The 13618-nt window shown below is 47.4% G+C and overlaps 1 protein-coding gene across 2 annotated transcripts in view; it reads right to left on the bottom strand.

Moving 5' to 3' along the window:
• Nucleotides 1-13618, bottom strand: part of DPF3 (double PHD fingers 3) — a 255213-nt gene that overhangs the window by 106158 nt on the left and 135437 nt on the right. For both annotated transcript variants that reach the window (XM_066388432.1, XM_066388433.1), the window contains exons 4-5: nt 11841-11968; nt 5485-5580 (exon numbers count right to left, since the gene is read on the bottom strand). In XM_066388432.1, coding sequence (XP_066244529.1) covers nt 5485-5580; nt 11841-11968 — 224 coding nt within the window. The remainder of the gene's footprint in view (nt 1-5484; nt 5581-11840; nt 11969-13618) is intronic.

Below are 13618 nucleotides of genomic sequence, written 5' to 3'. Positions count from 1 at the left end.
AACATCCTCGAGAGCAAAGATGCACTTTATACTTTATTATGCATCCCCAACACTTACACTACAAATGGCACCTACTATCCAAAGCTTTTCACATATATTAGTTCAATTAATTCCTACAATACCCTATGAGAACAAATATTATTATTCCCATTTAGCACTTGATGAAACAGGACCGGGTAGGCCTCAAAACTTGTCCACAGCTGCAGGGACAGTAGAAGAAGCAGAATGAAGGTTTCCAGACTCTGTTGAAAAAAACTTTGAAGCTGACTACCCAAAAGAAACTAGTTCTCCTTCTCAGAGAACTGCCTACCCCACTCCACTCCATCTCCCATTTCACACACTGGTAGGCCAGGACAGCCATGACTGTATCCCACAGCCATGCTATCCCAGGGTCCCCTAAGCTCACTGCCTGGCTCAGATGTGGACACCTGACCTAAGATGGACAAACAGAGTCTAGTTCCAAAGAATTTGGAATTGGGAAGCAGTGACGGCAGTTAGGAAAGGCCACTTGAACTAGGACCCATCAATTCGGGAGCTATGGGGGGTAAGTACATAGAGAAGCAGAAAAGGCAGTCTTGTAAGAGAAGAGTTAAGAAAGGGGAAGTAGAGGCCAGAAGCTTCCTGAGTGCTTTACTCGTTTCCAATCCTAAATCCCTGATATCTCTTGCCCTTTCTGAGGTTTGAATCTTCAAAGATTGTTCAAAGTTGGAGCAATGGCCCAGCAGCTTTTCTTTCATTTTTTTTTTAAAGTAAGTGAGAGGCAAGGAAGCACAGACAGACTCCCACATGCACCCGGCAAGCCCCCAACCTGGCAATGCTCTGCCCATCTGGGGCTGCTGCTCCATTGCTCAGCAACTGAGCCATTTTTAGCACCTGAGGCAAGGCCATGGAGCTTTCCTAGGTGCCCGATGCCAACTTTGTTCAAACCATTTGAACCATTCAAGCCTTAGCTGCAGGAGGAGAAGAGGGAGGGAGGAAGGGAGGGAGGGAGGGAAGGAGGGACAGAGGGAGGGAGGGGGAGAGAGAGAGAAAGAGAGAGAGCGAGAGAGATGGAGGGATGGAGGGGGGTTCGGGGGGTGGAGAAGCAGATGGTTGCTTCTCCTGTGCGCCCTGACTGGGACTCAAACCCAGGACTTGCACACACTGAGCTGATGCTCTACCACTGAACCAACTGGCCAGGGCCCCCAGCAGCTTTTCAAACACTTCCCAGTTTTGCTTAAGCTGTTCAGTTTCCTGCAATTAAAAGACCCTCAACTGGACAGACTCAGAGAGCTAGTTGCCTTATACCAGCTGTTCTAAAAGAATGGTCTCGGGATTCCTGGGGTCCCTGAGACCCTTTCAGGGGTCTGCAATGTCAAAACTATTTTCATAATAGTACTAAATGTTACTTGAAATTTTTTACTCTCATCTCTCACAAGTGCAGTGGAGTTTTACAGAGGCTACATGACATGATGATGTCATCACCCTGTGTGCTTTTGTAGTCTTAGGTTTAACCCTTTCTGTTTTGGTAAGTATCATTGTTACAACCTACCATAACAATAGTTTTTGGTGGGGGGCACTCTCAGTTATTTTTAAGAATTCCTGAAACAAAACAAAAACAAAAAACAAACAAAAAAAACCTTGAGAACCACTGCTCGATCACATTGCTGTTAAAACTGGGGTCCTCAGACCAGCAGCACTGACCTCACCCTGGAGCTAGTTACCCTGGCCCCACCCCAGACCTGCTGCATCAGAATTTGCAGTTTAATAAGATCACCAGGTGCTTCACTTGCACACTCAAGTTTGAGAAGCACTGGACTACACACCACAATGCATCAATATTTATTGACTGACTAATCAACTGACTGATAATACATGGGTGACTCACAAAAGTTTTATGAATTTTACAGAGCTTGGATTTCTTGGACTAAAGTTACCAAAGGCATAGTCATTAACTGTTGGTTCTGAATTCCTGTCACCCCTCAGGGATTCCCCATTGTCAGAACTCCAGGACTTACCCTCCGAACAATATCTAGCCTTTATTAAGCACTCAAAATTGGCTGTGTATTATCGCTCCCATTTTAATGACAAAACTGAGGCCCAGGGTACATATATAATTTGGTCAAGGTCACAGAGGTTACATGATGCACCCAAAGTCTAGTAAGTGGTGAATCTGGGATTTGAACTCATGGTTCAAACAAGACAAAAGCTGTTCTTTTAAAACTCAACATCAGACCTGGCTTCCTCTATGAGCACTTGGTGGTCTTCTTATTAAAATGCAGATGCTAATTCAGTCCAGCTAGGGTGAAGTCTGAGGTCCTGCATCTCTAACCATCTCCCAGGTGATACTGATGCTGCAGTCCAGACAACACCCATTGAGATGCACAGCCTTAAACTGCCGTTCAGTCCCGACAACAGACGGGGATGGGCTTGCTCTCCGGGAGCCAGCGGCAGCTTGAGCACACCACTTTACAGGGTGGCTCCACTGAGCAGCTCCACACACTTATTCCAGCCCACGCAGGCTCACCTACACTCTTCCAGGTCCTCCATGGCTCCCACCAAGGCAACATGTCCACAACGTTACTGTACAACGTATAGTCATTCAGCTGCTCCTTGGCCAGCATGAAGTGGGCCCAGAGCTAGTCTTAGCCCTATCCAGCCCCCTCACTGTATTCAGGCCTTCTGTCAGCTCCCAAAGCTGAATGAAATATGACTTTTCTTTCCTTTTCTATCATTCAATCATTCACTCAGAAAAAAATGGTCACTGGCCACTTATTGGGACTGCACCACGCTTGACCCAGTGGAAAAAGCACAGACCTGTGTTCAAATCCTTACTAGGTTGAATGAGCTTGAGCAAGTTACCCAACCTCTCTGGAAATAATGCCAACTTATGGGAATGAAAGAAGCAGTGCTGGCCAATAGAAATGCAATGCAAGCCATGCACAGCATCTTAAATTAGCAGTAGACACATTTTTATTTAAAAAGAAGAAAAAGAGAAATAAGTGCAGTTAATTTTGATATATTTTACTTAACTCAATATAACCAAAATATTAATCATTTCAACATGTAATCAGTATAAAAATATGAATGAGATGTTTTGCATTCTTTTCATACTTTGTCTTGGACATCTGGTATGTATTTTACATTTAGAGCACATTTCAATTTGAACTAGCAACAGTTTAAGTGCTCGGTAGCCACATGTGGCCAGAGCAGTTAATGAAGAACAGTTGTCACCCTCTATGTGGTAGCTCTTACTGTCAAGAGCCGCATCACACTGCCTGGTGTACAGCAGTACATGGTAAGTAAAAATGGCTGCTGCCGCTACCACTGATGTGCCTACAAAGACCTTCTATTCATATTCGATGGGCTGCAAGTCCCATCATCTATGGTTAGGTTGGGAATGGAGAAGATGTGAAGACCCTCCTCCCTCCACCACCTACTCGAGTAAGTGTGGTTTGGGCTGAGGGACGGACAGGAAATGGGCCTGGAGGTGACACACACCTCTTGAAGTTCACAAAAAGACCAGAAATTCTACATTCTAAAGCCTACTTTAATCATAGATAGAATTACATATTCATTATTTTATAACCTCCAATGAACTCCTGGGTCTAGGCAACTTCATCAATGGCTACCAAAATGATTATTAGGTGAACACTCAATGGGGAGCTTTATAAGAAGACATCAGGCTGATAACACCCAAACCCAACTACCAATTTTACCACCACCAGAAGCAGAACTACTGGACAGCGTAGGATTCCTGACATGACACAGAAAGACACACACATCACACCTAGGAAAGATCCTGCCCCACCAAAAAATTTACACACACACAAACATCCTGAATCTAATCGAGTCTCTAGTCAAATCACCAGTTTTCAGGGGGAAAAAGGATAAAGGAATACTTTAAATACCACCAGTCTGCCAAATCTAGAATGTGAGAAATTCCTTAAGACCAACCATGCAACTTCTCCAACATATAAATGGCATGGAGAAAAAACAATGCCAAAAAATTAATAAATTATGTGTGCGGTAGGGTGGAACAAAGTATGTTGTAGACTCCAAGAGGCTTAAGTTCCAAACAAAACAACTGTAAAGGGCATTTTTTAGAAAATCAGGGAGATATATTCAGGGCCTAGGTAGTAGATATTAGAAAAGTTGTTCTTTTTATATGGGGTATGATAGTGGTATGTTATTAGAGATATACACTTGTATGCAGGTTAACTGATAAAAAGTCTAGGACTTGCTTTTAACTACTTCACACACAAAAAATTAAAACATGAAAACCAATAAAAAGTGGAAGAAAAGAACGAGTAAAATAAGATGTCAAAATGGTGAGTGATCACGGCTGGAGCTGGGTGCCCACTACATAAGGTGTGCAGCACCAAAGGGCCGCCCTGCCCAGACTGCCGAAGCCCAGGTCCTACCAACAGGGTGCAGCAGCTCAGCTCAGTGTGGCAGAGCTGGACCGCTTGTACCAGTGACCTAGAAACTTGGCTATGATACAGGCTTCCAGGCCCCCCCCCAGACCCCCTAAATTAGACCGTCTGGGACTGGGTCCTGGGAATCTGCATTCTGACAGGCTTTCCTGGTGACCCTGCTATGTACTAAAGCAAGAAAACCACAGAAATAGAGAAGTTTGCCATAATTATCACTAGATCCAAACCCACAGGGCACCGAGGATAAGCCACTTATCCATGAAAAGGTAACGGTCCTGCTTAGAGCCTGAAGGAGCCAGATAGCCAAGAGAGTTAATTCTCTAGGTGAGTCAATTCTCTAGGTGAGCAGTTTATACTCAAGGTCCCTCTCTGCTTGGGTTATTGTCAGATTCTCTTATAGACTCCAGATGTTGTCCACAAAAAGCCCCTCTGGGCTTGAACATTAAAGACTCTGGAAGACCAACCTGAATGCCTGAGATCACCAAATGCTGGTTTAGTGTCCTCCCCTCAAAAGCCATTCTCATCATTTTTATTCTTTCCACCATAGATTCACCTCTGCCATTCCTGGACTTTCTGGCGCTTTCTTGCCACATCCTATGACCACCAACTTCCAAAGCCCAGACCACACCTGCTTGGGAACCATCAGCAGTGGTCCTACGCTCTGCCCAATGAAACACACCCCAATGTAGGCATCCTGACCCTGTTATTTGGAGCAGCTGCAAGGACAGGAAACTTTCAGCCTTCCTTTATGCCCAAGTACCAGGGACCAACATCACAGTTTCCTTGTTCTCCACCCTCCCCCAGCACCAACCTTCCCCAGATCCCCAGCCCCTCAGCATGCCCTCGGGGCACCGCCTGCCTCCTCTCCCTCTTCCAGCTCTGTACTCTTGCAGGCTAGCCCCTAGGACTGGATCAGAGCCGTTCTGGAGTTTTCCTCTCTTAGCATTCTGCAAGGAAGATCATGAATATGATCTCTCTCTAGACGCAGTGGAACTCCACCTGGGGACCAGTGTTTTGCGTGGCCCTGACCTCTCTGATCTCTCCCATCCCTCGTGGCATCCCAGCTTACCCGCCCTCTGGTCCTGTTCTTTCTCTTAGGAATATCCTCTTCAAAATCCTCTTCTTCATTTCCTTCTTCTACATTTTCATCATTTTCCAAAACCCTCTGAAATGACAAGAAAATGAAGAGACGGGTTAAGAAATAAAATGTCAAGGGAAAAAAACATCAGAGGGTAATTTGAGGATGTGCTGTTGTACTGTTGAGTTTTAACACAATGAGATGTTACCATTGCTTGGGAAGCAGAGCTTCCAGAATGCTGCCCAGAGTTTGAGCACTTGGCAATACCAACTTTCTCTCAAAGCCTTGGGCCCCTTCCAGCCAAGTCCTTCCAGAACACTGACCTTTTATAACTCTTTGCCCAAGAAGGGTTTTCTTAAAAGAAATACTCTGGTAGGAACAATTTTCTATATGGACCCAAAATACTTCGTCAAAAATTTCTTTCTTTAACGTAATTTCCTTTTGCTCCTAAATATAAAAATAGGTTTCTCCTTTCCTTGCCATGCTGGAACCCTGCCCTGTTTGATGGAAACAGGTAACTTCTTGCCCTTCCAACCTGGAGAGCTCAGTTAGTTATAGCATCATCCCAAAGGACCGAGGTTGACGGTTCAATCCCCAATCAGGGCACATACAGAGATCAATGTTCCTGCCTCTCTCCCCCTCCTTTCCTTTCTCTCTAAAATCAATAAAATAAACATTAAAAAGGTAAAAAATAAAATAAGTAACTTCCTATTCATCTGACCAGAATTTGACATTAATGTCTTGTTCATAATCACCCACTGTTATATTTTAGTGAATTTTTTTTCATTACAGAACATTACTTACAATGGAGCTTAAAGATCAACAATTTAATTGTCTCTCCAACAGCTGTGTGTCATACTGTAGAAGAGAATCCTATTTCCATTTTACAGATGAATAAACTGAGGCTGCAAACAGATTTGACTGCTCAAGATCATACAGCAAATCCATGACCAAAGCAAGGTCAAGTTCATCAGCTCAGAGTTTCCCACTTGTTTCTCAGCCTGTGTGCAAAGACCCCAGGGTGTATTATGGCATATCTTTCCTCTAGGGACCTGAGCACTTCACTCCTTTTGGGAGAGGTGGGGGGTGTATCTCTAGGTTTAAGTGAAAGGTAAGAGATTGTTGCAGAGGGCCCAGGCCCCAGAGTGGGAGTGGGACAAGGGGAAAGAGCAAGGAGCTCACTGGAATCCACATCAAGGGCCTTGGGGGTTTCTTTATGGGCTCATAGGGTGACCTTGAGTGAATTGTGTTCTCTTCATGCTTGTTTCCCTATTATTCACTCATTCAACCAACAAACATTTGTCTAGTACTGACTACAAAGCAGGTGCTATGCTAGACAAGCCACAAAATGGCTCTAGTCCTGGCTCCAAATGGATTTTGGAAGTCTAGTGAAGAGAGGTCAGATTAAACAACAATGTGACAAACAAGTTCAAGATGCTATTAGAGGGTATTAGGAAGAAATACACTGAGGGTCAGGTAAGCCCACCTAAAAAAATGACCTAAGAAAATTGAGCTGTAAAGGAGAGAAAAGACGCCTTGGAATGGGGGCAGGGAGAAGAACATGACTTGTCTAGAAAGCACAAAAGAGGCCAACTGGCCAGAGCTCAGTGACTCAGGAAGAAACTAGCAAAGTGGGTGGGTACCATGTTATACAGGATAACAGTATCCACTCTGTGGTGATGGTGTGACAACCACAGACATACAAAAAGGCTTGAAAAGCAACACGTACCACATTGACATCTGGTATCACTGACATTGTTCAAGTGGCCTGTCCTCAAAGCAGGAAGCCCAGGACTTAAGTTACCAGTGACCTTCCCCCACTGTCTTCTTAGAGAATTCTATTTCACTCAGGGCTTAGGCTACTGCTAATTACCAAATCCTCCCAATGAACTCGAAACAAGTCTGGTAAATTCTTCTCTGGCTTCCTTACTAGGTTTATTTGGGAAGCCATCAGGTGACAGCACTTATGAGTCTCTGGGCCAACCTTAGCCATCAAACAGAGAAGCACCGTCTGCTAGACACGACCGCTGGCCTACAGCTGGAAACTCTGGTGCAGCTCCAGCGCAAACCTCCTCGCCGCCCTGCATCTCGGCTTCTTGAACGGCAAGTGGGAACATGAGCAAAAGCCGAGCAAGACAAGGAATGGTCAAATGATCTGCAGCCTTTGGTGAAAAAACATAGTTACTACGACTGTTGTTACTGCTCATACAGCCATCTTGCTAACTTTCTGGGTCTTGAAGTCATTTAATCTTGGTAAGTTCCAAGTGCTGAGAATTTCAAGATCATTGCCTCTAGCGCCTCAGCACAATTCTGAGTCCTCGCATTTTTTATTATGAAGATCTTTATTACCTGCAATATGGACTCTAGGTTGGAAAGTAAGACTGGTGAAGGCAGCTAAGCTAGTCCGCAAAGGGCTGCATGGCCTCCATGGCCTCCAGTAAGCTGGCTTCTCCCCCAGGCTCCAGCCCTCCGTCCTCCTGGCTGTTCCCCTCTCTAGAACCTCTTTTGTGTGCCCCAGGCCTCAGCTGTGACAGCAGCCACCCAGCATGTTTGCATTTCCTGCAACAAGGCCCTGACACCAGAAGCCTCTCTACATAACTCGGGAGGAAGCAAACAAAGGTCATATGCAGGACACAGATAAAAGAGGGGTGTCCTGTATTAGGCGTGAAGGACAGAGGGGGCCAACTAGAGGTGTAGCTGACCTGCCAGTAACACACTTGCATTCCCGGTCCAAGGACATTATCTGGAAAATAAACATTTTAAAATAACTTTCTCCCTGTTACTCTAAACAGTCTTTACAGCGAGGATAACAATGGTTGGTGGTTGGTCTTTTAAAAAAAGGAATTCCTTTTTAAAGATTCCATTATCTGTGGCCTGGAACACTGTAGAAATCTGGTTTCTCCCCATCCCCTGCTGGCCCTGTATCCAGTCTACTCTCCACGCAGGGACCAGAGGGATCTTGATGAAACACAAATTCATTACCCTGATTAAAACTCTCCAAATGAGCCTGACCTGTGGTGGCGCAGTGGATCAAGCATCGACCTGGAATGCTGAGGTTGCCGGTTCAAATCCCTGGGCTTGCCCAGTCAAGGCACATATGGGAGTTGATGCTTCCTGCTCCTCCCCCCTTCTCTCTCTCTCTCCTCTAAAATGAATAAATAAATAAAAATAAAACCTCCAAATGGCTTCCTTTCCCATTTCCCATGACATCAAGAGCCTCGTCCATGTCCCGGGAGGCTGGAGTGGTCTGGCCCTTCTACTCCTCCCTGCACGCCATCCTGGCCCGTCTCGCCCTGGCCCTGTGCCCCGCCACACAGGCCCTCTGTCCTTTAAACAGGACAAGCTCAAGCCTACCTTGATGCCTTTGAGCAAACTGTTCCTTTGCCCAGAAAGCTTGTCCCAGAAGTCCTCCCTTTTGCTGGGTCCTTCTCATCCCATAGGACTGAGGAGAAATGCCTGTCTCCCTTAGGACACTCCCTGGAATCTATTCCTTCTCCTACACTGAATCTTCACACTCTGTCCTTTCCATGGCCTGATCCTGAAATGCAACTGCTCTATTTGTTTACTGGCTTTCTGCCTACATGTCACACCAGAGTATAAGTATGAGCAGAGAGGACAGGTCTCTCCTGGTTTCTCTCTTTCCCTAGAACCTAACATCATACCTGCTCCAAGGAAGCCCTCAATAAACTTTGGTTGAATGAATGAAAAAAATTAACCAAACTATTTACTACATATGTACTTTACTTTAATAATCAAAGTCAATAAAACCATGTCAAGTCATTTGGCTATGGTCCTGGTTTCAGCCTCTGGCACAGCAGATGGTAGCCCGTGCTCTCTACACAGGAGACACAGAGTTTACATGTGGGTGATGGTGATGATGACGATGATGATACTGATGACTCCACGCTGACAACCCAATGCTGCCTGAGAACTCAAACCCACCACCAGCTTTCAAGGGAAAAGGCTACCTGTCACGAGAGCATGAGGCTTCTGGGCAATAGTTCTGTCCCATTCACTGATTCAGTCACATTACATCAAACAAACAAAAAATACTCTAGTGGGCGATACAGATGTGACAGGTGTTGAATTCAAAGATCTGAAAGTCCAAAAATGGAGGGTAATACATGAACAGCAAAAGACAAAGACAAAAAATATACTAGAAACCCTAAATGCCAGAGGCAAGAAGAGACCCCCAGCTGTGGAGGGCTCAAGGAGGCTTCACGGGGAAGGTGGCACGGAGCTGAGACAGAAAGATGGGTGGGGTCGGGACACATGGGCACACACAGAGGCGAAGAACAGGACATCAAATAACGGGCACTGCATGAGCAAAGGACAGAGGGAAGAAGGCTGAAGGACAGCGGGAAATTATCCTGAAAACTAGGTTAGGAGCTGAGAGAAGAGGCCTCGGAAGGACACGCTCATCACTTTGGGTTTATTTGGTAGGAAACAAAAGTGTTCTAGCTAAGTTTCTTAGCAAGATCTAATGTTTCAGGACGAAAGGTCAGCTAAGAACGTAGGCAGTGCTGGGCAGAAGGTTGGAGTGGGACAACTCAGAGGACCGTGTCCACACGCGCAACCACTCAGAAAACATTTCTCGTGCACCAGGCACTGTGTGGGTGCTGAGACCTGTCAGTGAGCTAGACAAGACTCCGGCCCTGAGGAGCTTCCGCGCTATTGGAAGAAAACAGAAAATAAACAAAGGACATGAGACAGCGATCAGAGCTGTGGGGAAAAGAAAAGCAGAGTCAGAGAAAGGGGGCCGGGGAACGGGCAGGGTACTCCATACAGCCGTCAGGAACTATCCTTCTTGGAAGAAAGAGATGGAAGCACAACTGTGAAAACGGTGAGGGGGAGAGCAAACAGGATGCCTGGGTGTGCCCGGCGAGGCCCAGGAGCCGCACAGGGGCGGCGTGCTGGAGCAGAGCGGGGAAGAGCAGAGAGGTACTCTGGGGGACAGCCGCCCTGGGCGGGGTCTGAGCACAGGAAGGACGGGACCGACTTAAATGTTAAAAGGCTCCCCCGCAGCCTCATTAGCAGGGTGGCCATTCAGAAAGCAGTCCCAGCAGTTGGAACAGGAGAGGAGAGCGGCTGGCGCAGGGCACTGGCAGTGGTTGTGGGGCAAAGGGGCTCGGTCTGGGTTTATGTTGTGCACAGTCGACAGGATTCCTGATGAATGGTTGTTGGGTGTGAGAGAGAGGCGTTGAAGATCACTCAGCGGTGTGTCAGACAAATAAAGGTGATGTCGCTAAGGATCTGTACTTGGGCTGTAGCTCTGCGAAGTCGAGGAAGCAACAACTATAAGACATGTTGTGACAACTAAATGGAAAAGCCTTGACCATCCATCTGAACCAGGTGAACAGCAGTGAAGGTGACCAGACTCACTGATACATTCCACATCTTTCCTGAGGCCTGACTCTGCTGGGCAAGTGTAAGGCCCAAGGGCACAATGGTGAACGTGACAGCATGTTCCTTACCTCGATGGAGCCCACAGACTGGGAGCACTTATGAAGCAAACCAAACAATCAACTGTTGTTAATGTAATTATAATGCTAATAAATTAACATATAAATATTAACTTGAATACAAAATTAATAAATATGTAATATAGCATGTATAACGTACAATATAAATGTAAGTTTAACAGGTGCAACATAATTTTAATTACATTATTACTATTTTTTAATATTTGCATTATTTAACATTATTACCGTACTCTATGCCAATCATTACATTCAATAATGGGGAGTCCAGACAGACAAGTAATGGTCAGAGCACACCATTATAACCTTGCTTGATGAGAGCCTTACTAATGTGAACAGAGCAGAGTGAACACAAAGGGACAGGAGCCACCAACCCCGCCTGGAGGGTGACTTCTACACCAGCCATGAGGGAGGAGCGGTGGCGCCATGGAAGAACTGAGTGAACCACAGCCGGGCGGGTGAAGCACGGGGCAGGGCGGCAGGGACTTATTGGGCACCAGCTAATGTAGACAGCACTGAGGTCTGGAACTGGACTCTGAACTGTTCGCTCCATGGGAGCGAGGACTCCCATCTGCTTTGCTCACCACTGTGCCCCAGGACCTCGCTCCATGCCTGACACACAGCAGGCCCCCAAGACAGATTTTAAGTGCATAAGTAGGCAGAAAAAGAGAAACAAATTTGAGAGAAACAATGGCTTCTTCTAGGAGACACGTCAAATCAGGAAAGAACTGACAAGCTTCCCAGCAACAGGGCCCAGGCAGCCTGAGCTGCAGCCCTGGGCCCTGAGGGGAGGGCTGGGCTGAGGCTGGGGTTCTGGAGGCACGCAGTGGTGCTCTTGGCGCCTCCTCACCAGTGGGCTCAGGTTACCTGGATTTCCTGGACGCTCTCCTCTTCTCTGGTGTCCACCTTCTTCTCAACCCCTTCACCTCGGAGCAAGGCTTCCAGTGTGGTGCTCTCCGAAGTGAACCCGTCCTTCTTCAGAGGCAGCTCCACTTCTGCAAAACAAGGACAGAAAAGCAGGGTCAGGCCACTGGAAGCAGGAGGGACAGGAGAGATGGCCCTTCAGGGCATGCAGGAATCAGAGCTGGCTAGGACTCAGGCCACCTGCACTCTCCTGCAAGTGGAACGGGGCACTGGAGTTGGGTCCAGCTTTTCTGAGTCCAGCTCCACCCCAGAGATAGAGTCCCCCATGCTGCGCCCTCAGGGATAGCAGAGAGGGCACCAGATGGACTTGGGATCAGACCACCTGGGTTCAGTCCAGCTTCTGCCACTCTCCAGCCCTGTGACTTTGGGCAAGAACCTCAAGGAGCCCACAGCCCTTTTTTGCACCTACAAAGTGCAGGTAACAAGGCCAAGTATTCCCAGGGCCAATGTGTGGGGCCAAAATGTGTTTCTTTACATTGAGGTTCTTTGAAAACTCTGAAGCAGTACGCCAATACTGGCCCCATGTCTTAGCATTCTCTCCCTCGAGTCCAACTCTTGTTTGGCAACTCCATGACCTCCCCTCAGCCATGCTGGCTTCCCAGCTGCAGTCAGCTCCATGAAAGCTGTTTCAACCTCAGAGAGACTGTTCTTAACAACTCGCCTGGGAAGCGAAGGCCTCTAAACCCAGGGAAGAGAGAAAGCAAGCAAGATGCCAAGCCGGCCCCAGCCCAGCAGCCGGGTGCCACAGTGTTTGCACACCAGGGCATTATTTCTGAAGACATCAGGAGTTTTGATCAGCTACCTGGAGCTTGAGGTCATGGGGCCAGCTGAGCAGTGGCAGCCAGAGCCAGTCGTGCCCATGAGAGAGAGACTAGAGAGAAGCTGACCCTTTCTCAATATGCTCCCCAAACTGCTAACCCAAAGGAGGGATTTTGTTTCAATAAAAAACAGAAACCTTAGGTACAAGTAATCATATCTGGATTTACTACAAAATATTCCTCCACCCTCTCCTCTAATCTTGTACCTCATTCCCCTGTGACAATGAGATGTGTGGTCCCTCCCCGCAGCAGATAATATGGGTGCAGGGAATGGTGCCCTGGAAAGCTATCAGAGAAGATGAATGTCCATTTTTGTATGGGGGACTGAGAGATTAGCGTAGGGACTATGTACAGAGGTGTGGGCAGAAGTAAGGGACCAACAGAGGGTGGTAAATCGCCCAGGGAAGTTACCAGGGGAGAGCCACTACCTGCTACTCCTGGAGGGACAGAGGGAGTGTTTGCAGGGACCTGGGAGAGCCCCACAGCAGAGCTCCCAGGCAGGAGCTGTGGTTTGCAGGGACCTGGGGAGAGCCCCACAGCAGAGCTCCCAGGCAGGAGCTGTGGCTTGCAGCTGAGGAGCCCTGCCCCCGGCTGAGCTCCTGGGTCAGAGAAGGAGGCATGGGGACACCTCTCTGGCCCTTCCATCCTCATCTTCCTGCCCTTCCCTCCCACGGCCAACCTCAAGCAGAAGCCAGAGAAGCAGGCTGACCAGTCCACGGGGAAGGAGCGCTCAGCATCCCATTAAAACTGAAGAAATAGCCCTGGCCGGTTGGCTCAGCGGTAGAGTGTCGGCCTGGCGTGCGGAGGACCCGGGTTCGATTCCCGGCCAGGGCACACAGTTGAAGTGCCCATTTGCTTCTCCACCCCTCCACCGCGCCTTCCTCTCTGTCTCTCTCTTCCCCT

Source organism: Saccopteryx leptura, chromosome 6, assembly GCF_036850995.1.
Source record: "Saccopteryx leptura isolate mSacLep1 chromosome 6, mSacLep1_pri_phased_curated, whole genome shotgun sequence".
In the NCBI taxonomy this organism is placed as follows: Eukaryota; Metazoa; Chordata; class Mammalia; order Chiroptera; family Emballonuridae; genus Saccopteryx; species Saccopteryx leptura.
Note: the sequence above shows the minus strand (reverse complement) of the source record. Positions and strands in the feature narration are given on the sequence as shown.